Source organism: Hydra vulgaris, chromosome 03, assembly GCF_038396675.1.
Source record: "Hydra vulgaris chromosome 03, alternate assembly HydraT2T_AEP".
Lineage (NCBI taxonomy): Eukaryota > Metazoa > Cnidaria > Hydrozoa > Anthoathecata > Hydridae > Hydra > Hydra vulgaris.
In genome coordinates this window covers 48,930,537-48,955,731 of record NC_088922.1, presented here as the reverse complement: position 1 = coordinate 48,955,731, position 25,195 = coordinate 48,930,537, and the positions used below count along the sequence as shown (strand labels likewise).

Sequence of the window (25,195 nt, the reverse complement as noted above, 5' to 3'; positions counted from 1 at the left end):
TGAATGGCCTATCAAAAAGCTTTTTCTTAAAAATATGTTTCTTGTCATACTATACTATAAAGATATAAATTGCGACTAGAATATACGTCGTGAGTTAAATATTATTAAAAGTAGTAAATTATCACTATAAAAATGCCCTTAAGTAATAACAATTCGCATGGCAAAGGAAATGCTTTTAGTTCGGTTAACGTATGTTTTTTTTTAAATTTGTTCGTCTGGGTTAGCAAAATGCCTCGATTGTTCAGTTTGTCTACTTATTTAACGATCTACTTATTTAACGTGACTTAATACGTTAAATAAGTATCCGTAAACTAACGCATGCGCAGAATATCATTTTGTCTACTTATTTAACGATCTACTTATTTAACGTGACACCGTTAAACTAATGCGCATTTGTTTGACCTACAAGATGGCGTCGGATTAACAATGTTTACATTGTGACGTCAATAGAACATCATCTATATCAAAATATGCAGAACGGAGTATTCTTCGTTTAAAAAGCTAAAAACGTCATAATGATTATGTGGTAAAGATTTATAAGCAATTTCAAAGATATTCAAACGCAGATATTCAAGAGATATTCAAAGATATTCAAACGCAGCGTTTCAAAGTCTATTGTTTAATTTGCCTCAATGATTTTTTAGAAAATAAAAACTTGTTAGAAAATGCGCTCGTTTAAAACAGTTGTTTATTTTTTTAAATCTCTCCAATAAATTTTATTAAATTTAATAATGGGGTACTTACCAGCTTTACAAAGTCGTTTAACTTCCTCCCAAAGTTTCTTTCAATGTTCTATTGTTTCTTTCGCGCAGTCTTCGTTTCCAGTCTCTCTTAATTTTTTTGCGTTGTTAAGAGCTTTAGTTTTATCTAAATAATTCAGCAGTTTGAAGATTACTATTGTTGGTAACTTATCATTTCTTGCATTTCCAATACGATGGGCTCTTTCAATTTCAATTTCGTCAGATGTTAAGTTTATTTTTAATTATTTCTTTTACCGAGTTTCTACAATCATCCCAGCTTTCACCTTCTTTTTCCTTTACACCATCGATCCTTAAATTGTTTCTGCGTGATTGGTTCTCTAGGTAATTTATATCATACCCCAAATTTGTTGTAATTTTTTCCAATTTTTTAGTTATATTTTCTTCTTGAAAGTTCAAGCTCTCTTTAATTTCGTAAATTTCTCTTTCAATGACTGCATCATTTGAATTGCTTCTTTGCTTTATATTCAAGTCTGTCGAGTTGTTCTGTGAGAATTTTTAAGTTTCCACTTATTCAGGGCCGTATTTAAGATTTTGGCGCCCGTGGGCAACAAAATTTTAGCGCCCCTCCACCACTTTACTTTTAATTAAATTTAAAACTAGTTGGTAAGTAATACTACTAATACTAATTATAGGGATTTGTGGTGTCTATATTTAGTATTTAAATAAAATAAAAAAAAAAAAAAAAGCTAATGCAGTGGCCTGGTAAATATTATTAATATATTTAAAAATGTAAAAAATAACAGAATAATATAGGTAATATACTAATAAAATATAAAATAAACATAAAATATATAACATATTATTAAATACATTATAATATATATAATAATTACTTCAGTTTTTTTTTCTTGCTAGGTAAAAAATAACAGAATAATATAGGTAATATACTAATAAAATATAAAATAAACATAAAATATATAACATCCTATCAAATACATTATAATATAAAAAATCATTACTTCATTTTTTTTTTCTTCCTTGTTTTGCCGCAAATGTTTTTATCACATCTGAGTAATTTAAGCTCTTTGTAAGAGTAGCTTCTATGTTAAGAACTGCAAGACTATTAAGTCTTTCTGAAGACATAGATGATCTTAAATAATTTTTTATTCTACGGAGAGTAGAAAAAGACCTTTCGGTTGAACAGTTGAAGGCCAAATTACAAAGGAACATTCTTAAAGCTACATCAACATAAGGAAAAATTGTAACTAATTGTTTTTCTTTTATAAATTTACTCATATCTAATAGAGTTTTAGGAGGGTTGGTGGTTAATTTTAATACACTTTGAAAATGAAAACATTCATTTTCAAAGGTTCATCTAGATCTTGTTTGTACATAGTTTTCAATTTTTTTGCATCTTCACGTATTTTTGAAGGGTCTAGTTCATATATTTTTAAAATAAAGCTGTATTTAGATATTATACTGTCATAAGCAGATTTTCTTTTGTTGAGTTCGACTGTTAAATTGTCACATATGACATAAAATGTATTAACTTTAAAATTGTTTTGGCTATCAAATGTAAGACCAGGATCATTGGATTCATCAAAATGTTTTTTTCGTTTTCTTTGTTTATTTTCAAATTCCGGAATTTTATTACAATCTATAAATTTTTCTTTTGCTGCGTCTTCATAGGTTTGAAACATTTCTCGTGCAGATTTAACATAAGCAACTAATGAATTATATAACTCTACTACAGTACTCAAATCTATTTGAACAGACTGTAATAGTTTACTAGTTTTATTAAATGTATGAAGTACATCATTCCAAAACTCGGTCATAAATGATGTTTCTAGTCTATTAAGTTGTCGAAGTAGTCCCTCAGCTTCTGACCTTGTAAGTGGTTTTTGTAGTCTATCATGTTTCAAATCTAATAATGCTTTTTTCACGCCAGCCCAATTTGTTTTCAAACTATGGCAAGCATCATCTCGAGCAGACCAACGAGTATCTGATAAACTCTTAAGAGTGGAATTATTGTATTTTTTTAATAAGCTCCAGCGATAAGTTGAAGATGAGAAATAAACTATAGGTTTTGGATAAATGAAAAAAAATTGTTTGCTTCTTCGCAACAACTAGCAGCACACATTCCAATGAGATTTAGCGAATGAGCGGAACAGGGAACAAAATCAGCTAAGGAAATAACATCTTTAATTCTTGCTTGGACACCGGAATATTTGCCAGACATATTTTTGGCGTTATCATAAGACTGGCCCCTAAGAAAACAAACATTTAAGTCATATTTCTTCAATATAGAAAATATAGCGTCAGTTAACGACTCAGCCTTATGCCCAGCATCGTCAATGAACCCAATAAAACGTTCCACTGGTTCTCCATTTGGTAATACATACTTTATAATAAAAGAAAGTTGGTCAATGTGAGTTATATCTGGGGTTGAATCAATACTAATTGAAAAGTATGTTGCCGCTTTGACTTCTTTAATTATTGTTTCTAGGACTTTTTCTGACATTATACTTATGAACTGCTCATAAGTATAAAAAGATAAATATGATGTATTTCCTTTACCAGGATTCCCATATTTACTTATATGCTGACACAAAAAAGGATCATATTCTGCAACTAATTCCATTGCCATGATAAAATTACCACTATTAGCAACAGAAGATCCATACTTTTCTTCAGTTCCTCTAAATGGTAATCCATGACTAGCTAATGACTTCACTACAGAACATACTCGAGTTAGCACATTAATCCAATAATTTGTCTCTATTTTTAATTGACGAGTAATTGTAATGTCTATTCGGCCTAAATCAGTTGCCCGTTGTTTCATTTTGTATACACAAATTTTATGCTCTTTTGAGTTTTCATGTTTAATCAATTTTTCTGGATATTTCCAATTTGAGAATCCTTTTTTAGAAAAAACAGTCTGGTTTTCAAACAAATAACAAGGGATACAATACACTGATCCATTTGTTTCTGAGTAAAATAAATAATCTCGTTGGCATGTCTCTCCATTGACTAATACAGTTTTAAACCAATCTTTATTTAAGTACCTATTAAAAGTCTAATGACCTCCGGATTTATGTACAATGAGATACTCTTTTTTAGAATGTGTAAAATCTGCATTTATATTTTGGCTGAATCCATTTCTACAAATATAATCTCTTGTTTTCTCGTCTAAATTCCACAATCCTGGATCAGAACTAAAATTACCACAAATTAAAAAAAAACAATAATTAATAATAATCACTATTTGCTATACCTATATGGCTATATGTTACAAATTTAAGTAATTTATTCTCTGATAATCTATTTAATTGATATTTATTTTTTTTAAACAACATTTATTGATTAGGTTTAATTTAAATTTTACTAATTTTACAAAGGAGATTTACACAAGTCAACAAAGATAAATAACTAACATTTTTATACAAATTGTATATATTATAAAGAAATATTTTAAAATATTGTGAAATTACTCACCCTGGAATATCACTGGAATCTGGTTTATGTAAAACATCGATATCCAGATTCATATTTCCAGTCTTATTGAGTGATACTTGACTACTTGTTTTCTTGGAAAATATAACAGACTCAATTTCACTAAGTGCCTCTTCATTTCCTCCATTGTTACTTCTAAAACGACAATAAAAATTTAAATTAATAAAATACTAAAACATATTCTTTTAATAGATCTCAGGCTAGTTTTTAAAACAATTAGGCACAATTAAAAATACTGGAATTTTAATTTATTTTTCATACAAGGTTTGTTCCAGTCAGCAATTATAAAATGCCAACATTATTTATAAATATGTAACTTATTATTATAAAGGAATATTTTAAAACATATGAAATAACTTACAATGGAACATCACTAAAGCCTGCTTTATGTAAATCATTAATATTTCTAGTGTTGTTGTGTGATACTTGACTACTTGTTTTCTTAGACAATACAACAGACTCAATTTCACTTGGTGATCCTTCATTTTCTTAATTTTTTTTTAAACCAACAAAGTGTATAATGAAGTTATTGTATTAATGTAATTTTAACTAAATTAATATTAATTATTTTAAAAATGTATTAAATGTAACTAGAGTGCTAGATTATAAAACATAAAACTAATAACCGACAGTTGCTAAAAACACTTACCTTTTATTTCTTGTTTTGAAAAAAAATCAAATATTTTTGGAAGTTTTGAAATATTATTTTCAATTTGCAATTTTCTTTTTTCGCTTGCAGCTCCGCTAAGTTTTTTTTTTTGATTCATTATATATCAATAATAAATATATTAATTATAACTATATAAGTATAATATATTTTACCATGACCGTGCTCGGCGCTATACTCATCTATGACGGAGGCCGAAATAATATTCCGCAGATTGGGAAACAAATAATAATTTACAATATTGTACAATTGTCAATTACCTAATATTTAATATTTTGTATTGTAATATTATATTTTAATAATAATATAATTTATAATTTTTCCGAAAACTTTTTATAGTCTCCGTAAAAATTTTGGCGCCCCCTTGACATATTCCAGGGGGGGCTATTGCCCCTCTGAACCACCCCTTAAATACGGCCCTGCACTTATTATTAATATACAGTTTTGCTCTTTTAATAATTTGCTTGTTTCTGATAGTATAAAAATTTTTTGTTCTTCAAGCTTTGTTGTTATTAACTTTTCGATGTTTTTTAACATTAAATCCATTTTTTAATTTTTTAATAAGATTGATAAAAACACGTCCATTAAAAATGTTTAAAAAAATGATTGATAAAAACACGTCAATTAAAAATACCTATTACCAGAGCCTTGGCTAAGCTCTTCCACACACCCCAATTAGGGGGAGAGACAGTAATTTTAAGGAGCTTATTTGGAAATTTAGGGGCCTTTTTGCAAATTTACATATCTTTTTTTTTTTTTTTGGTAATACCTAGTGGAGAACTTTTTAAGATTTTGGGCCCTAAAAGCAGATTTTTTGGGGAAAGAGCCCTTCGATTCAATTGCCACGACACTGCCTATTACCTTTGTTGCCTCATCCCATCTTGAGTGTAAATAATTATAATCAAGATGACAAACTACAGACTATTTATTAATAATGGTTTCGTCCTTTTTATAATGGAAATCTAAATAATTGATTCATGAATCATAAAGCTTGTTAAGAGCAATAAATTTTTATCATACAAATGTTAATTAGTTATTTAATAAATTAAATAACACTGGGCAACAAAAAAATATTTTTTTTTTGTATCTCAAGCAATTTTATTCAAATTATACTATTTTTGGGCTGAGAAAAAAGAAAATGACAACGAAAATTTTTTATTAGCTCTAGTTTCTGAGATATACAATAGCAATAAATTTATATCTCAGTTAATTTGCAACAGAGCAATATGACATATAATTTACATATTCTAATAACATTTAAAGTACATTTGGTATTTTTTTATTACAGATATATTCTAATAGTTTTAAACAAAGAAATCATGATCATCAAGTTGATGGGGTTAAAAATGATTATGGGGTATCATCACAAAATCGTTATTTTTTTGCTTTCCTTTTCTGGAGCACACAAACCAACAGTAATCTGCAAGCACGGCCTCATTCCAACGACCCTGTGTTATCTTTTTTCCATTACAGAAATAACTTGGTGAAACCTTTCCTCATGTTCATCACTAACAGCTCCACAATTGGGGGGGGGGGGGGGAGAGGTCTAGATGTGAGTGGAGGAAATGAATCTTGAGGGACATGTTACATCCAAGTTGATGGTATTTTTACAGAAGTACTGCTACCAATTGAATGTAGTTATAATCTCGTTTGTTGCCTAAAAATCCACAAATCACTCCCTTAAGAGCTTCTCAACTTTCCTTTTCTGGCCTCTTCAAAACATCGTCAAATGCAGAATCCTTCATAAGATGACGTATTTGTGGCCCAACAAAAATACCTTCTTTAACTTTTGTATCACTTATTTTTGGAAACTTATTTCTTAAATACCTAAAAGCCTGTCCTTCTTTGTTCATACCTTTGACGAAATTTTTCATCAAACCCAACTAAATATGTAATGGTGGAAGAAGAACATCTTTTGAATCCACAAGTGGTTCAGCAATAACATTTTTTTCTTCTGTGTTGAGATTTCTTGCAGACCAGTCTTCTTTTTTATAATGTGAACTTCTGTCTCTACTGTCCCACATACAGAAAAAGCAGCAGTATTTAGTATACCCTAATTGCATTCCTAAAAGTATAGCAATGACTTTTAGATCACCACAATTTTCCATTTGTATTTATTGTAATTAATTGAGTTGAGGAGAACTTTCATGTTTATATAAGTCTCTTTCATGTAAACTGCATGGCCAATAGGAACAGAAGGAAGACGGTTTCCATTGTGCAGTAATACAGCTTTCAAGCTTAGCTTAGATGAGTCTATGAATAATCTCCATTCAAATCCAGTTCAAATTAAGACAATGCATTAATCCAAAAACATCAATGCAAACAGCAAGATTATTTTTTTTCTCAAAAGTAGATTCTGCTGCTGTTTTCTGTAATGTGAAACCTTGACATCAAGTTGGAGAAGATTCCACTGCTTTAGTCTTGACCTTAGAAGTTCTGCCTTTTCCTGTGACAAGTCCAGATCTCGAACAAGATCACTTAGTTCTGCTTGACTCAATCTGTGTGGCACAACATCTGTAATTTTCTGCTTTTAACTCACAACTTTGTGGTGGAGTAGGAACTGGTAAATTACCTGAGCAAAAGATCTTTTTTTATTTTTCAACCTACCTTCATATTGAAATAATGCTGGTAACCAGTCTGCACAAGAGTTGTCATAGTTCTTTTCTGTGAAGAAAATGTTATTTCACCACAAATGTAACAAAAATTGTCCACTAAATTTACACATTTCCTTGGCATGTTGATTTGTAAAATTTTACACTAGTAAATAAAATAAAAAAACTAAGAATAGATTAGACCAGAAACTTTAGCAAACACACATAACTAGTATCACAAGTTTTAAAAATGAACAAAACATTTTGGATAGTCAAAAACAAAAATTTAAAAAAAAAAAAATGAAAATTTGTACCCTTGCAATGGTTGAATAAGCGATCGCGATTTACAAAATCTGGAAAAATATCTGGTCTTTAAAATTTTAGTTTATGCAAAGCCGTTTACTTTCTTTTTAAAGAGCAAATTATTATGTTAGCGAAAAAGTTATAAAAAACAAAGCAAAACAAAACAATAAACTTGCGATTACAAATGCAATAACACTCCAGTCACTAACTGCATTATATAAGTAATAAAACTATAATAGTATTATTATTTTTATAAAGCACTTATAACTTTTAAAGTTCATTAATTGTTCAAACAACATTAGTAATTCCAAACTTTAATCAAAGTAAAAAAATATCTGAAAAAATGAAGTGGATAATCAAATATTATTAAAAACTTCATGAACTTCCACAATACACTTAAACAACTTTATAAAACTTTTATAAAAAACAAACTTTATAAAAGGGTTAAGCATTATGAAACGTTACGAACAGTCCGTAAAAACGCGCGCTAATTTAAAAATCAACCAATAAAAAGTTTTTTTTGGTTGATTTTTAAATCGCGCGCTTTTACGGACCATTAGAAGCTTTTTTCGTAATGCTAAACTTTTTATAAAGTCCGTTTTTATGAAGTTGTTTAGTTCTTTAATACGTTATAAATATTATTTAAATATCCACTCTATTTTTTTAGATGCTTTTCTACTTCAATTAAAATTTGGGATTACTTATGTTGTTTGAACAAAGAATGAATTATGAAAGTTATAAGTCCGTTGTAAAAGTATTACACTTATATAGTGTTATTACTTTTATAATGAAGTTACTAGAGTGTTATTACTTTTGTAAGTTTGTTATTTTATACTTTATAACTTTTTCGCTAACAAATTTAAGTTGATTCGCCCTTGAAAACAAAGTATACGGTTTTGCATAAACAAAAATTTTGAAGACCAGATATTTTTCCGGATTTTTCATTTCGCGATCACTTAATTCAACCCTTGCCTTGAGAGAAAATTTTTGCTTTTATTTCTTAAACTAGAGCTAATATGTCATTTTTAATGTCATTTTCGAATTCAGCAGGTGGAAACGCATAAGAAATAACTAATTTTGGTTCCGATACAAAATCACTGTTGGGCAGTGTAATTTATGAACCGTTAAAATAATTATTTTAATAATGCGACTAAATAATTTATACTATTGACAAGATGCTACTATTGTAGAAAAGATTTAAAGATATCCAAAGGAGTGACTCAAATTATTTTTAGTTTTCATCAACTTTATGTATTGGGGGTGATTGCAGCTTCAAGCTGTTTGCTGACGGTAGCAAGTTATATTAAGCAAGAAAAGATAGAAAAATTACATTATCAATAAGTTAACGTTTTTTTCAGAGTGGTTATGTAATTGTCAATTTAATATAGCTATAAAATATAGCTTTAATTTAGCTATTAATAATTAGCTTTTAATAAATAGCTATTTAATAGCTTTTAATAATTAGCTATTAATAAATAGCTTTAATTTAGCTATTAATTTAGCTATTAAATTAGCAATTTAATATAGCTATAAAATATAGCAATAAAATTTATCTAAGCTTCAAAAGAACTCTGTACTTTTACATTTGTTCTAACATTCCTACTCAATATATTAAGTCAATTCAAGATTTCGGTCTCTTCCGATATCTAATTTTTTAATCAGTTATTCTAATAATGCTGGCAAAACTAACTTTTTTGCTTTTATTTAAAACCCTTTATTAATAACAATTTCTAATAAAAACAAAGTTTATTTTCGTCCAGTTTCAGAAATTTCAGCGTTAAACCCCTATCATTTTAAAAAATACGCGTCATATATTTTTATTCAGAGATATTTTAATAGCATTGTTTGTAAAAGATGCATATTTCTTATAAAGATTATTTTTTTCAAAATTGATTTTCTTTAAGTCATCCAAAAAAGCATAAAAAACTAATCGTTTATTTTTAGTCTAGAATTTTTTACTTTCATAATCCTGAAATAACAAAATTTGAGTGCTGCAAGGTGAAAACTAGAGAACAAATTATAGGTGACTGCAATTACCTATAATTTGTTCTCTAGTTTTTTCATAACAAATTAAATAAATAATACGCAATTGCTTTTGTTTATTAATGCTATCAGCTAATTAATTTAATTTTCTCAACACGGCCTTTAATTAGAATTTTAAGCCAAAGAAATACCTCTCAATACTAATTTGCGATGCTACAAAATATCATAATAACCAAGAAGGATGTTTATAGCATCATTGATATATACTAGTAACCAAACTGATTACACACTACAATTTGGACTAAAAATTTAATCAAAGAATATGATTTTTTATCAACTAACAGCTTTTTTTCTGAAAAATAGATATCTAATCGAATGTTCTCTATTTGTTAGCAACTCATTTGTAAATGAATGTTTACAGGTATATCTATTAGGTGGTCTTTAACTTTTGGATGTCAAGTTAAGTATGCCTTGAATAAAAAGAATATTTCTTTAAAGATTTAAAAAAACTTTATGGGATCAGTTCAACGCATAAATCAAAAATTCAAATACAATAATTTAAAATGATAAAAATAAATACAAAAATACAACGGTGTATTTAAATGTTCCTAATATTTATTTTATTTATTCCGTAAAACTAAAGAATTTAACCACGTCTTTAATTACACCTCGCCTAACCAATACACCTCCGCTAATGTAACTCACTTCACCAACACTGACATATTTATCAGTTCTATTTACAATGCAAATAATAAATTGACAAAAGAAAATTTAAAAACGTTGCAAATTAGCTTTCTGACTATGATGCGACACCCATTCAATCAACATCGACGTTTTCAGTAATGCAAAACAAATTGTCTCTTTAAAAACCACTTATTTTATCAAAAATAGCTAACGACAACTACTTGGGTGCGTCTGTATTTAACGATATCTAAAAATTCAAACAAATAAGTAAGGGTTCGTCCATAAAGTACGTACGCTTTTATTTCGACCCTCCCTCCCCGCATTTTGCTGTACGCTTTTTGAGTACCCGCCACCTCTCTAAAAGTACCTACGCTTTTAACCTACTTACCCAACATTTTATGATATTTATTTTATTTTAGTGTCTCTTTACTTTTATAGTTGGCCACCTGCCTCGCATCTAATACAGGCCATTTGCAGACCCCCTCTCCCCCATGCAAGCGTACGTCCTTTATGGACGATTCCTAACAGTACAATATATATATATATAAAAATAATGAAATTTTTCATACAAAACACACAGATATTTATATATATATATACAGAGTCGTGGCTAGGCTCCCCACACAACCTAACTGGGGGAGGAGGGGGAAGGGCAGCAATTTTAGGGGGCCCATTTGGAAATGTAGGGTCCGTTTTGCAAAATTAGGTTTGTTTTTTTTGGTGATGCCTAGTGGAGAAATTTTTAAGATTCTGGGACCCTAATAGCAGGTTTTGGGATTGAAGGGATTGGGGGACCCTCCAACCCAATTGTCACGCATACACACACACATATATACATACATATATATATATATACATACATATACATATATATACATATATATATATTTTATATATATATATATATATATATGTATATATATATATATACACATACATATACACGCCAGCGTTATTATAGTAAAATCAAATGAATTTAAATTCATATATTTAAATATTTATATATAAAGAATATAGATAAGAAGACATCAGAGAATGACATCAGAAGACATCAGAGAATGACATCAGAAAAGCAGTTGTACTTATAACTCTTTGTAAAAAGTTTTAAAAATTTTTTTTATTACTTTTTGATTTTGTTAAATTTTACACATCAGACTTGGGCTAATTTTATTTAAATAAATTTTATTTAATTAAAGAACATGATCTATTTTTTTAACTACGGAACACTAATTTACTAACACAACTTAATTATCTTTACAAAAAATGCAAGGTTGTATTTATTATAGTAATAAATTATTAACAATTATTTGAGAAGATAGCTGCTTCAGATTTATTATGTTGCTAAAGCAACACCCTTCAATAACCTGAAGAATCTTTGAGTTCAAAGAAAGATGTCAATGACATCAGAAGACTTAAAATATAAACAAAATATTGTTACAGAAAAAGAAACAGAATAGAAAAAATGTAACAAGCCTAAAGTAGAAAAGGTGGCAGCAACAAAAATAAAGAAATTTTTTCTTTAAAACCATTAGTTCTGTAAAAAAAAAACCTATTGAGATTACTCTTTGACAATTCTAACATTAATACAGTAAACACAAAAAACCTTTACTTTTCCAAAACTATTATAAATTTTATCTTATCTCAATTAAAGTCTAAAGATTTTATTTTTCACAATTGATTCAATGCAGCATTAGACCAAACAACACCTTGATCATCATACCAAAACTAACTGCAACAGATGTTGATATAAAACAATTTACATTTTCACAATCTTCTCTAATGGAAATGATTTCCAGCAAAACTCTTGCAATAAATGTTTGAAAAAATTTTCAATCTTTGGTAATGGTAAACCTAAAATTGATTGCTTTATGAATGGAAAATACTTATATAAAAAGCTAAGTCACAAATGCATTTTTTTCTTCACAAAACCTGATAAACAATATATGGGTGAAATGAACAAACATACTTAAACAATATATGGGTGAAATGAACAAACATACTTAAACAATATATGGGTGAATGGAAAAAATATTATATCAACCACAATTTTTAAAACGCATAAAATACTCATAAGAGACTAAATATACTTCAAAAAAATATTATTTCGAAATAAAATGGTCTTTTCAAAAAATGCTTCTGTCTACAATAATGTTTCCACAAAACCTGCTCCAAGTTACTATGTTTCCAAAACATGTATATTTATGAAAGAAAATTTTAAAAATATTGTTCGTTTGGATCAAGAAAAATTTATTTCTAAATTCAGACATGAAAATAAGTTCCTTTCAAACATTTTAAATTATTTAAAAAAAAAGACTAAACTAAAACTATCCATAATGATTAGTAAAGAATTTCTTTTTTATCTGAATTTTACAAAATATTACTGTAACTACAATATTTTGTAAAATAACCAACTAAAAAGAAAAAAAAAAAAATTAGATATGAATTTCTAGTTGTGAAAACATTTTCATAGAGAAGATATACTTGTCTAAAATACATATAGAAGCTATACTTGTGAAAAAAAAAATGGACAAATACGAATCCTTGTGAAAAAAAAAATGGACAAATACGAATTACCTGGTTTTGAAAAAAAAAGCGACCATTGTAGGCTGGACTCTGGCAGTAAATCACTTCTATCGAATTTAATACATTTCACAAATACATCATTAAAAAGAAAGTCCAGGGACCACTTTTTATCATGCTAAAAACTTTAACTCTATACTTATTTCATTGAACCTCACAAAATTAGGTGTGCAATATTGTTTAAAAGAATAAAAAATTTAAATTTTATATGCATTTAATGTAGCCTGATGGTTGTGTGTATATATATATATATATATATATATATATATATATATATATATATATATATATATATATATATATATATATATATATATATATATAAATTTATGTTAAATATTATTTAAAAACTTAGTTAAACTTATTTATATACTTATATAATAAAAGTCACCTGATTAAGGATTTGTCGACCTAAAAAAGATCCTGCCATACTTTTCATGTCTTTCCCAGCATCTTTTTTACATTTCACATATCCAATTAAATTAGCTGATGTTAATATTATTGCAACTAAGACAATAAGCTAAACAAAATAGAAAAGAAAACACAGAACTTTAAAAGCTATTCAAAAACATTAAAAGGTTTACAAGTTAATATTAGATCTGGAAAAAAAAATCGAAAAAAGAAAAAAGTTTAATAAAAATTTTATAAATGAAAAGGTTGAATGGCAATGAGTTTTGTAAAAACTATGTTCAGGTAATTTTATTGTAATTTCATTTTCAGGTAAAGCTTTCATGCTAGTAGATCAAAAAACTGACCATAAATAGCATGTTTATGCTAACCTAGTTTTTTGGTGTAATAGAATAAGAAACATTTTTCTTATTCTGATAAACTGGCCGGTGAACTTTAACTCAGATAAAACTCAATTTTTTCAGCTAATCTTTATCATAAAGATCTTCCTATATTTATGAAGGGTAATATACTTAAGCAGTCATCTACCTTTCATCTTCTAGAATTAAATATTACGTCCAATCTTTCTTGGAAACTATATATCAAACCCATTGTAAAATTAGCATCTGCTAAAGTTGTATTTCTTTATCGTGTTTGCTACTTTCTTACTCCAGATTCTATTCTTTATCTCTATAAATCTCAAATATGTCTTTGTATAAAATACTGTTGCCATATCTGGAGAGGATCTGAAAATGATACCCTTTCTCTTTTAGACAAGATGCAAAAATGCATTGAAAACATAGTTAGACCTGCTCTTGCAGCCTACCTTCAACCATTGTCACAACGTTGTAATGTTGCTTCTCTTTCACTTTTTAATAAATACTATAATGGGCGCTGCTCTAAAGAGCAAGTGTCATCTTTTATCACCTACTAAAATTTATTCTTGTGTTACTCATCATTCAATTAAGTCTTATTCCTTCACCGTTATTGTTTCCAAGTGCTCCAAAAAATCTTTTTTGTCTGGTTTTTTTTTCCTCGAACATCACATTCTTTGGAATTTGATTCCTTCATCTTGTTTTCCTAATTCATATAATTTGCAATCTTTCAAGTCCTCTTGTCATCTTGCTTTATAAACTTCATCTTTTATCTTCCAGTCACTTCATCTTTTATCTTCCAGTCACTCTAATAGTGGTTGCCTTGTTGGAAGTGAAGATGTTTTGTGTTGATTAAAACTTGTTGGAAGTGAAGATGTTTTGTGTTGATTAAAACTTGTTGGAAGTAAAGATGTTTTGTGTTGATTAAAACTTGTTGGAAGTGAAGATGTTTTACATTGATTAAAACCTGTTGGAAGTGAAGATGTTTTGTGTTGATTAAAACTTGTTGGAAGTTTTGTTTTGCGTTCTGTAATAAAATCATAATGTCTTTATGAATTACCTCGAGATCAAAAAAAAGAAGTGAATAAAAATAAGATTAAAAAATTTATAATTTACCAAGTGGCAAAATTAGATTTTGCAAACCAAAAATATTAGAACTAAGAGGTCTTGAAAAATTGAGCATTTCCCCTAAATAAAGCTGTGCAAAGAAAAAAAAATTGATTAATCTCACTCAAATAAATTTTCATGTTACTAGTAGTAACATGAAAGACATTTGATTGCAAAAAGATATTTAAAGTAACCTCAAATGTTTACTAACTATTTAATGACAATACAATGCATGTTCTGAAATTTAAAAAAAAAAAAAAATTAAAGCTAAGACTAAATTTGCTTAACTTAAATAACTAATGCAAATTTTTCCGAAAAAAGATTTGAAAATTACATAAAAATGAGCAAATTAACTTTTTGCTTTGTTTTAACTAACATAGATATGTACAATATATTGGTGAGCGCAAATTAAGCGTTTATTGGCCAAATATTGCCAAATTACTAAATAAATCATGGCTCCAATCACAGCCCAATAATATTCAGCAAATATCCAATACCGGCATAATATTGAATATTCATACTCTGCGCTCCATAACAATTATCTAAAGATCTTTTTGAAGATCATGCATAACTTCAAATATGATTAACAATTGTGACATTCAAAAGCTAATTTGGTTTAAATAAATGTAAGGTCATTATTAAATTACAATTATGTATCATGATTCATCAACCATTAAAACAATATGAATGCATAATATAATATATGATAGCAAAATTAATCATTATGATACTTTATTTAATTATTTTTAACTTTAATTTAATTATAACTAATATTAATAGCAATTTATAAATATTAACTCATATATTACATAAAAGTTATGCAGCTGTTAGTGATATTTATAATTATGATAATTATGTTGTTTCATGTTTTTAATTACAAGTGCATCAATTGATTATTCATGATTTAATTTTTAAATGACATTAAAAATAGCACTATATTTAATAATATTTCAATGTAATACATTACAAGACTTTATACCATACTTAATACAATGTAAAATATTCATGTTAAAGTTTTTACAAACTCTAATTTAAACAAACTGTTATACAAATAATAACTATATATTATACAAATAACTTTTAAATTTAAATAACACAAAACTATAAATACTTACAATACTTTGGAGTTTCAAAGATGCCAATGCAACTATAAGCAAAAATGCCCAAAATATTGGAAATATCAACAAACCTAACCAAAAGAGACGAGATTCTGCTGGTATTGTTTTTGATAGCTCTCCTTTTTTTTTCTTTAACAAAAAAAAAAAAAGTAATACAAAATATATGTAAAGTAAAAATATGCAATATAAAATATATATAATATAAAAATATGTAATACTATTATAGTATTTATTATCATTATACTTATATACAGGGCTCAAAATAAAGTAGAAAATCATGAATTTTTAGTGATTTTTCAATGCCCACTGTCCACATTGCCATTCACTGTTCACATCACCTGTTATACTCTGTGAAAATAAAGGGAGGGGAGGAGAGTAAGTGAGAATAAGAGGGAATTATGAAAAATGTTTACATAGTATTTAGCATGGTACTTATTCAATAAAAACTTTTCTCTTTAAAAAAGTTTTTAAGATTGTTTTTAACACTTGTTAAATGGTTTTAAACAAATTAAATTAGAGCATCAAGTTATTATACTAGAGTATTATATTATACATATATGTAACCAAATTTGATAATGCCTCTTGACATCAAAATAACATTTAGCCAAAATAGCAACTATTTGGGAAGGCAGAAGCAATTGGCAAGTTCTCCAAAAATATTTTGAAGAAGCAATAAGTTCTGGCTTCTGCCTCTAGTGGCTTCTGCCTCCCAACTGATTGTGGCCATCAAATTGGAGGAAGAACTGATTTTTTATTTACACAGGGTGTTAAAAAAGAACCCCAATGGGTGTCTTCACTGGCATGCAGCTTGAACATTTCAAGAAATGAAATATGGGAGAAGATTCAAGAAGTTTCAGCATATCTTTAATAGATCAGTATAAACTGCACAATATTGAGAGTTGCATCAAAAGTTCTGGAGCTAGGTAGTTCTAACTTTTTTTTGTGCATCAACTTTTGATACACAGAACTCTCAAGGACTGCAGTGTTGGCTTTAGTTTGAGAGAAGAGACAAGGTTCTCAAGGTTGCCTGTGTTTCTTTATTACCTAGGATCATATGTACCAAAAATTAGACTAATAAAAGCAATTTCAAGGGTTGTCATGTTTTATAAAATAATTTAACATTAGTAATTATATTATAAACGTTAGTAATTATATTGCAAGAATATTAATATACTAATTACCTAACAATGAACAAAAATTTTATACAATTTTATTTACATATTTCTAAACTACTAGGCATAATCTATATTTTACAATACATATTATATACAATTATACATATTATTTACTAAACCAACCTCTTTGCCTAATACCATTTAACCCTCTGTTAACAATATAGTGTATAATGTTTTATTGCTATAGTAGCTATAGTTCCTCAGATGATGAAAATCAGATCCCTTCCACTTCCAGCACAAGTGATTCAATGCAAAAGAAGATAAAAGTTCTATCAGATGTTGTATCATCTCTTAATTGGGTTAATATTTCTGATTGCCATGCACTCTTTCTGGTTGGAACAGTGGCTCAGGCCACTCAGGCCTTGGTCTTGGTCACTCAGTAATCTTTGATATCATTGGTGGTCAAAAAGTGGATAGAATTGCTATCCTTGTGACTGGTGGTGAGATGGAAAGATTGGTCACATTCTTTTGGAGTTTGTGTTCTTGGAAGTGTTCCAAAGATTGGTCGAAGTATGGGGGAGTAACAGGCTTATACTTGTATGAAGGCTCTTAAAGATTGGAAATTGAATGAATGTGTTCAGGGACTTGTTTTTGACGCTACTTTATCCAACACTGGGTTAAACATTGGTTCCTGCACAATAACAGAGTGGAATCTTAACCACAATCCATAAACCGTATAATGTATAGCAGGCAAGCACCATGTGTTTGAAGTCATGCTTTCCACTATTTTCACAACTGCATTTGGAACCATTGGAAAACCTCAAGTAGGACTTTTTAACTGTTTTCAGAAACAATGACAAGCAATCAACTCTACAGAGAATGAAGAACTTTTCAACTGTGATTTTTTTTTAAATTAAATTGCATGAAGAAATGTTTGCATGCAATTGTGAAGCAATTGAATATCATCAACATAATGTAGGATAATTACTTAGAACTCTTGAGTTTGTGCATTTTTATTGCAGGATCCACAATAACATTGGAGTTTAATGTAAAGTTTTGGGCTCCAGATACAACACACAACTCACGTTGGATGGCCAAAGCTATATATTGTCTAAAAATATATTTGTTTCAGGATCAATCTGATATTACTGCAAGAAAAAAAAAGCAATAACAGACATCTTTTTATGGTATTTATATATGGAGCAATGATGCCAAGCTTCTTCAACAGATTCAAAAGTATCCAATTCATACAATTGCAAATGTTGCTACAAAACCTTTTTAGCCATCTCAGGTATTTTCCTAACATTTAGTAAGATTTAGTCAACAACAATATCAAGAAAAACATAGCAAACAACCTAAAACAGCAGCCAAGGCAGAAATCTCTCAAAAGATTTGATGCTGCTACATTTAATTGTCACAACCCGTTATCTTCTTGCCTACACAAAACAATCGAAAAGAGTTTTTTTTGTCAAGATAGGAGTATAAAGTTGAGTCGTTAGCCAATAGAGCAGTACATAATCCATTTTTCATCATATTTCAATATTTGGTCAAAGAATGACACTAAGTGTAGCAGGAAAGCCACAATTGAACAAATTGTTAAGCACTATAACTTGTTTTACTCAATTTATATGGTACTCGTATGCTTAACCTCCATCATTTCCCAAACAATGGGAGAACATATTTTACAACAAGTTTCTGCATCTTTGGTACCAAGTTAGAATTCATTAAGAAAACAAGCACAAATTATTGCATTTGACACTGCCAAACTCTAATAAAAATTTTACACTTTAATTCAAAGTAATCAAACTTATCAATTACACTGAACGATACTCTTTGAAATAAGGTTTAACTTATATATATACACTTATATACATATAAATAAAAACAGCACGAACTTTATTGGTTGCCTCATATCACTGCACTCTTCTCTATTTAATTTCTGATCACATAAACTAAACCCTTTTTCTTATACTGTTGCTACTAATAACTTTAGTGTTTATCACAATAAATAGCTTGGCTCCAGTACTACTGATACTGTAGATACTAAAGCTCAATAGATGTCTTTTTCTACATCTTATTTCGATAACTTAGACAACCCAATCATCTTTACTTCTTGATTAGTTTTTCTTTTTTAAACCATGATATGATCTCATTATAATTTTTAACTCTTCTTCTACATCATATTCACTCGTAGAACTTCTTAGTTTCATTTTAGAGTTAACTGGGATGATTTTTCTTGATTATTGTTGGAGTGATACCTTGCATCTCTCTGCAAAAAATTTTGCTTTCTACATAATCGCCTGGATTCAGGCAAGCATGAAAACTTTAACTACTTCTTTTTGGTTTTAACTCTACTTAACGGTTTTCTTTATTTTAAGCAACTTCTATTTCTAATGATAACCATTTCTTTTATTTACTTTAAAAGTTCTAGGAACTTTTGCTGACCTATGCCATTAGTTTGCAATATTTTTGCAAATAATTCTAATGGAAACTCTAATGTCTGCTGAAAATAACATCTTCAAAAAAATGGCAGTTTCAACCCTCTCATTCTACTGCTGATTTTTCAAGTTATTGATCATTTCTTTCCATTCATTGTAATAAAGTCATCCTGATAATTGAAATAATAGTCATTCAACTCCATTTCATTTTATTCTTCCTTATAACTCTGTTATCTATCTCTATAAATTACTTTTTTTATTTGTTTTTGTATGGAATATTGTTGTCATGATTGAGCTGGTTCTTCTAAAGGTGGCCTTTCTTTTTTTAAAAAACAAGGTTTGAAAATGCTTTGTAGCTTTACCAAGCTTAAACCTCTGCCCCATTGTTATAAAGGGTGCAATTCTTTCAAGCAAGAATTAATAATTTATTCCTTAACCAACATCAAGTTTTGTGTGACTCTTCATTCAAAGTCACATCCTTTACTGTAGCAGTTTCTTAACGCTCAAAAAACATAATACAAATATAAAAACATAATACTGTCTAAAAACAATTTTCTTTTTATAAATATTTTTCTTTTGCAGTATTAATTTGGCTTTTTATCAATTACAAAGTTTTCTTTAAGATTTTTCTATTTAAAAGAAAATTTTGGACTAGAGTGTCTTTAGGAACTTTAAACTTTATTTTACACCTGTTAGTACTAACTCTAGGTCCAGCATTTTAATGGCCACAAGCGAGTACTGGGTCCATTTTCTCTACCGGGAAATTGGAAATAATTAGGGCCCACTTACTATATACAATATACTTACTAATAGCAATGGGTTCCATGTATACATGTATATATATATTATACATGTATACATGGAACCCATTGCTATTAGTAATGTATTAGCCAGGTTATCTACCTATTTCTTACACTAAGAAAAAACTATCCAATTAACATAAACCTAAATAATAATAATATAAATATAATATAATATAAATAATAATAAATAAATAATAAACTAAATCTACATGTTAATTCAAGTTCTATAAAAATAAATACACAACAATACTAACATAATTATTTTTATTTAATTGATCTTGATTTCGTAGTATAAATTATAAAATATGATTAGTATGTTATTAAAAATAGTTCAATGCAGAAATAATATACAAATAAATGAAATAGTTCAATAATATGTTTAAAAGCTAAACTTTCAAGATTCTTAACATTTCGATACTCTTTTCACAAATTAAGTCGATAACTTGATCTAGTGTAATGTCTGCCAACAATTCCCTTTCACAGTTATTCAAAAACGATTATTCCAAATTCTACTGTGTTTACCAACTTCTTATACATATTTTTATAATTTTAAGTTTCGAAAACGATCATTCACATGTTACTTTAGTAAGAGGAATTGTTAAATAAAACTTGTATACTTCAAATAATTCATTATACTCTGAAGAATACATATTGAATTCATAAATAACATTTGTTGCGCATAATAAACATGAGTTATATATATATATATATTTTTTTTGTACACTTAATATGATAAGGAAATGCTATTATAATAAGAAAATGATAATAATTATTATCATTTTCCTGAGAGTATTAAAAATCTTCAAAGTTTGAATCTTCTTGCAAATTGCTTTACATCATATACATCTCTAATATCAGTTTTGGATATTTAAAGCCAGAATTTCACAAACGATAATAATTGTTCACCTAAATTATGTTTATTGATATGAGGTAAAAGTTCACAAATTTTATGAATAGCTTTAGAATGAACTCTATTTTATGCAATTTCATCAAACCTTTTTGGATCAAATAGTTCAAGATCTCACTAAAGTTTTTTACTGCCCAAAAATCAACATTCGAAGCAAGGCAATCTGCATTCTAATTCAAGTCTATTATATTCCCATTCGAGCAATAATACTATCCATAACTATGTTAAATGTTTTGATTTTATAAACATTTATAAGTATCTCTATATAAACATATTTTATAAACATTTATAAGTATCGGGAGTATCTCCATCTCCTATGTTTTGGTTAGTACTTGAATTAATTACTATGATCAATGCTGAATAAATTGATAATATAGGTACTAATAGCAATTATAGTTTTTAAATAAATTATTATGTATTAAGCAAAAATAAATACTCGTAATAATACATAAGAAACACGACAAGGACTGGTACGTACTACGTAATAATAATTATTGAAGTTTTAATAGTTATACTTTTTCAACTTCTATTTTTTTTTAATTTTATTTAGGTGCCCCAGGAAGTCCTTACAGTTTTATTACAGGGCACCACAGATGAGCATTTAATTGGAAGTTCACGCCTCATTTTTAATGATGTCGCAAAACTTGCCCAGAGGTGGGGTTTGAACCACTGATCCTTTGTTTCTGAGGCAAGTGCGCTACCACTGTGCCACAGCTGCTCATACCTATCTCTTATTATTCCAATAGTAGGCCACTTTTAAATTGATTTCTCTGTGTACTAATTTCAAAGCCCTGTTTTAATATTATTATTTTATTATATATAAGTATATAACATCAATTGTTTAATGTTACAACTATTTTAGATTTGGTGTGGTTCACCACACCAAATCTAAAATAGTTTTAACATTATAAACTACTTTTAATTTATTCAAATTATTACTTTAATAGTTTGTATTACTAAAAAAATGTAATATTCAAGAAATTAAAAAAAAAAAAAAGCAATTATAAAATGAAGTTACTGAATTTAACTGAAACTACAGGTACCTATTTGGTAGGGGGCCCAGGTCTTATAATTTTTAAGAAGGCCTACCAGGATTTTCCTGGTATCCCGGTGCACCAGTACGCACCTGAATAGCCCCAATACCTCAGGTGATACAAATGGCAATGGCAAGCATTAAACTTACAGATGTTAACTTACAGTACTCTTGACTTTTGTATTATTTTAAATCTTGCAAACAGATCACATGCATGAGCTGCTATATAATAAAATTAATGGATATAATATTTTTAGTTGAGAATTTGTTAGTAAAAATAAGCAAACTTAGTTGTCAAAAAAAGAAAAAGTATTGGAATAGAAAAAGATTCATAAAAGAAAAAAAAGATCCAAGTTTAACTATTGCACACACCAAGATTCACTACACCATGGCTGCAACTAACAGCTGTGCAATGTTGCACATAGATGATGCTGCTGTTAGTTTTTTTAGTGTGCATTGTCGAGGCCACATAAGGCCTTAAATTGGGAAAATTTAGAACTGGAGGTCTGTGGTTCTAGACTGGCTCTGGTAATATATGCATTAAGGGCCATCCATAAAGTAAATATGGACAGAGGGAGTCTTCAAATAGCAAACAAAAGTGTATGGGGGAGAGTTGAATATAAAAGTACATACACACTAATGAAAAAAAATCCTTGGCAATGTTTGTTTTTCTAATTTATCACAACTAACAAGTAAAGTTAACAAATAAATATTTTTGAATAAATAACAATTTATTTTTATAAAAAATATATATATTTTATGTCAAAGCTAACATGTTAGCAATAATATATACATATATATATATATATATATATATATATATATATATATATATATATATATATATATATATATATATATATATATATATATATATATATAGAAGAGAGAGAGAGAGAGAGAGAGAGAGAGAGAGAGAGAGAGAGAGAGAGAGAGAGAGAGAGAGAGAGAGAGAGAGAGAGAGAGAGAGATGAACTTATGTTTGAACAAATACATTTTTCAACTTTTGTTAGCTTGGTAATAATCTACCGTCAAAAAGTCAACAAGAAAAAGTCTCTTTTAATCAATGTTACTTTTTTATTTCTTAGATATAAAAACCACAAAAAAGTAAACAAACAACTATCAAAGCAAATGTAAATATGAGTACTCTGAGTATTTTAAATGTTAAATGTCAGAATAGAAAAAAATTAAAATCATGCCTTTTACATTATACTTTTATATCAATTATTTCAAAAAATCATTATTATGAAAACACATCAAGACAAAATAAACTGTATGAAAATAAAAAAATATTAACTTTTCTAGCTTCAAAAATCCATTGACTGTTTCCATCTTCATCTATATAGTTCCACCAGCGCAATCCTACCAACAAACGTCCAGTAACATTTTTAACAACCCAAAAATCAATAGATAACATCAGTACAATCACAACAAATCCTGTTATAAAACTACTTGTTATGAAATTAAAAATGAAGTAAAATATCAATGCACAAAGGCGAAAAAACAGGTGAAAAAACGATGCATATGGATGCCTAAAAAAAAAAAATTATAAATACACTTTACTAGCAATATTTCTGAATTTTTTAAATAATTGGGAAATTTAGTAGCATACTTAAACTTTGTCTTTTTGACTTCATTATCATCATTACCAAAACTTAGCCCAATATCTTCAGATTCTCTGACATTCATTTATTTGAAAAAAAGAACAATATTATTTATTATTTTAATGTGACTATGCTGAAAAAAAGAGTTAAATGCAACATTTAGAATTAAGCATACATACTTAACTATTAGCATATTAAGTCTACCAAACTAAACAGCATATTAAATCTACTTAAAAATTTTTTTTTTACTAAAAGAAAAAGGTTTTGACTTAAAATTCTTTAAATTTTGCCACCTCCTAATTCTAGTTGTTTTAAAGGGATACTATAGAATAATTTAGGTGTTTTTTTTTATAGGCTCTTTGGTTGAATAAAATTTTTATCGTTACTTAATAAAAAAAAATCGCGTATTGCCGAAAAGCCTCATAAGAAGCACACAAGTGGTTGCTTAAGTTTTGAAAAAAACATTTTCAGTTATTTTTCGATTTTAAATGAAAATTTGTCATTAGTTAAGACTGTGTACCACAAAAATTTTTCCCCAATGCCGTTACCGCCACCTAACTTTTTCCGATATTGATACCGCTACTACCGGTACCAAAAAATTATAGAAACTGCATAACAAAACTTGAGGATTTTCCTTAAACTACGTCACGCAATTTTAGACCGTTTTTGACCTCCCCTCATCATCTTACAATATCATAACTCTTTAGTCACAAGGCCCTTACGAGTTGTCACAAACTAATTATCCCCCCCTCCTCACTAGAGCGTGACGTAAATTATGGACGAACCATTAAAAAAATTTCAAAGAAAAAGAAATAAAATCGATTTTTTTCTTTGTTTCAATAATGCAATACATCATAAGTAAAATCAACTATTCTCATGTCATAATTTATAAATATCAACATTTCGCGATGAGCTGTTGTTAAACAATTTCTGTTGTTAAACAATTTCAATTGAAGTGCTCACGTTTCCTCCAATACTAAAGAGGCTTTCGCTCTCCACTGAAGAAGGCGGGTTACTTAGGTACTTCATTAGTACATCTTGAACATTTTTTTTTACAATAAGGCTCAATTTCATTGGTCAAGTTAATTAAGTATTGATCTTTCAAATCTCCATTTGAAAGTAAAGTTGGTAAACATGTTGAGTAACTATACAAGTTAAGTTACGTAACTGATTGGTAGCACCGATTCCTATTTTTTCACGTAATTTCTCGTAATTTTACGTAAGTTTTTTGTGGTAATTTTTTATTTGAAAATGTTTTTTATAGAACGAGGTAGTAAAAATGTAGTA

At 28.2% G+C, this 25,195-nt stretch overlaps 2 protein-coding genes across 2 annotated transcripts; both read right to left on the bottom strand.

Annotated features, from left to right (window-relative positions):
• Positions 1-2,117: 2,117 nt before the first annotated feature.
• LOC136077761 (zinc finger MYM-type protein 1-like) lies at positions 2,118-4,765 on the bottom strand. Its single transcript, XM_065791945.1, has 2 exons — positions 4,576-4,765; positions 2,118-4,349 (listed from the first exon to the last, which is right to left on the bottom strand). Exon 2 carries the CDS (start codon positions 3,541-3,543, stop codon positions 2,779-2,781), a length of 765 nt encoding a protein of 254 aa, XP_065648017.1. The 5' UTR covers positions 3,544-4,349; positions 4,576-4,765; the 3' UTR covers positions 2,118-2,778.
• Positions 4,766-10,301: 5,536 nt separating this feature from the next.
• Positions 10,302-24,049, bottom strand: LOC100201622 (Golgi apparatus membrane protein TVP23 homolog B). Its single transcript, XM_065793513.1, has 5 exons — positions 23,917-24,049; positions 23,602-23,836; positions 16,006-16,137; positions 13,414-13,542; positions 10,302-10,689 (listed from the first exon to the last, which is right to left on the bottom strand). Exons 1-5 carry the CDS (start codon positions 23,991-23,993, stop codon positions 10,660-10,662), a joined length of 603 nt encoding a protein of 200 aa, XP_065649585.1. The 5' UTR covers positions 23,994-24,049; the 3' UTR covers positions 10,302-10,659.
• Positions 24,050-25,195: the final 1,146 nt, after the last annotated feature.

Excerpts from the sequence above, each read along its gene's own strand:
- LOC136077761 (XM_065791945.1), bottom strand. The coding sequence starts at position 3,543 with ATGAAACAACGGGCAACTGATTTAGGCCGAATAGACATTACAATTACT.
- LOC100201622 (XM_065793513.1), bottom strand. The coding sequence starts at position 23,993 with ATGAATGTCAGAGAATCTGAAGATATTGGGCTAAGTTTTGGTAATGAT. Across the intron at positions 16,138-23,601 it reads GGATTTTTGAAGCTAGAAAA|AAAAAAAAAGGAGAGCTATC; the intron begins GTTAATATTTTT and ends TTTTTGTTAAAG. Across the intron at positions 10,690-13,413 it reads GTCGACAAATCCTTAATCAG|ATATCGTTAAATACAGACGC; the intron begins GTGACTTTTATT and ends TTGAATTTTTAG.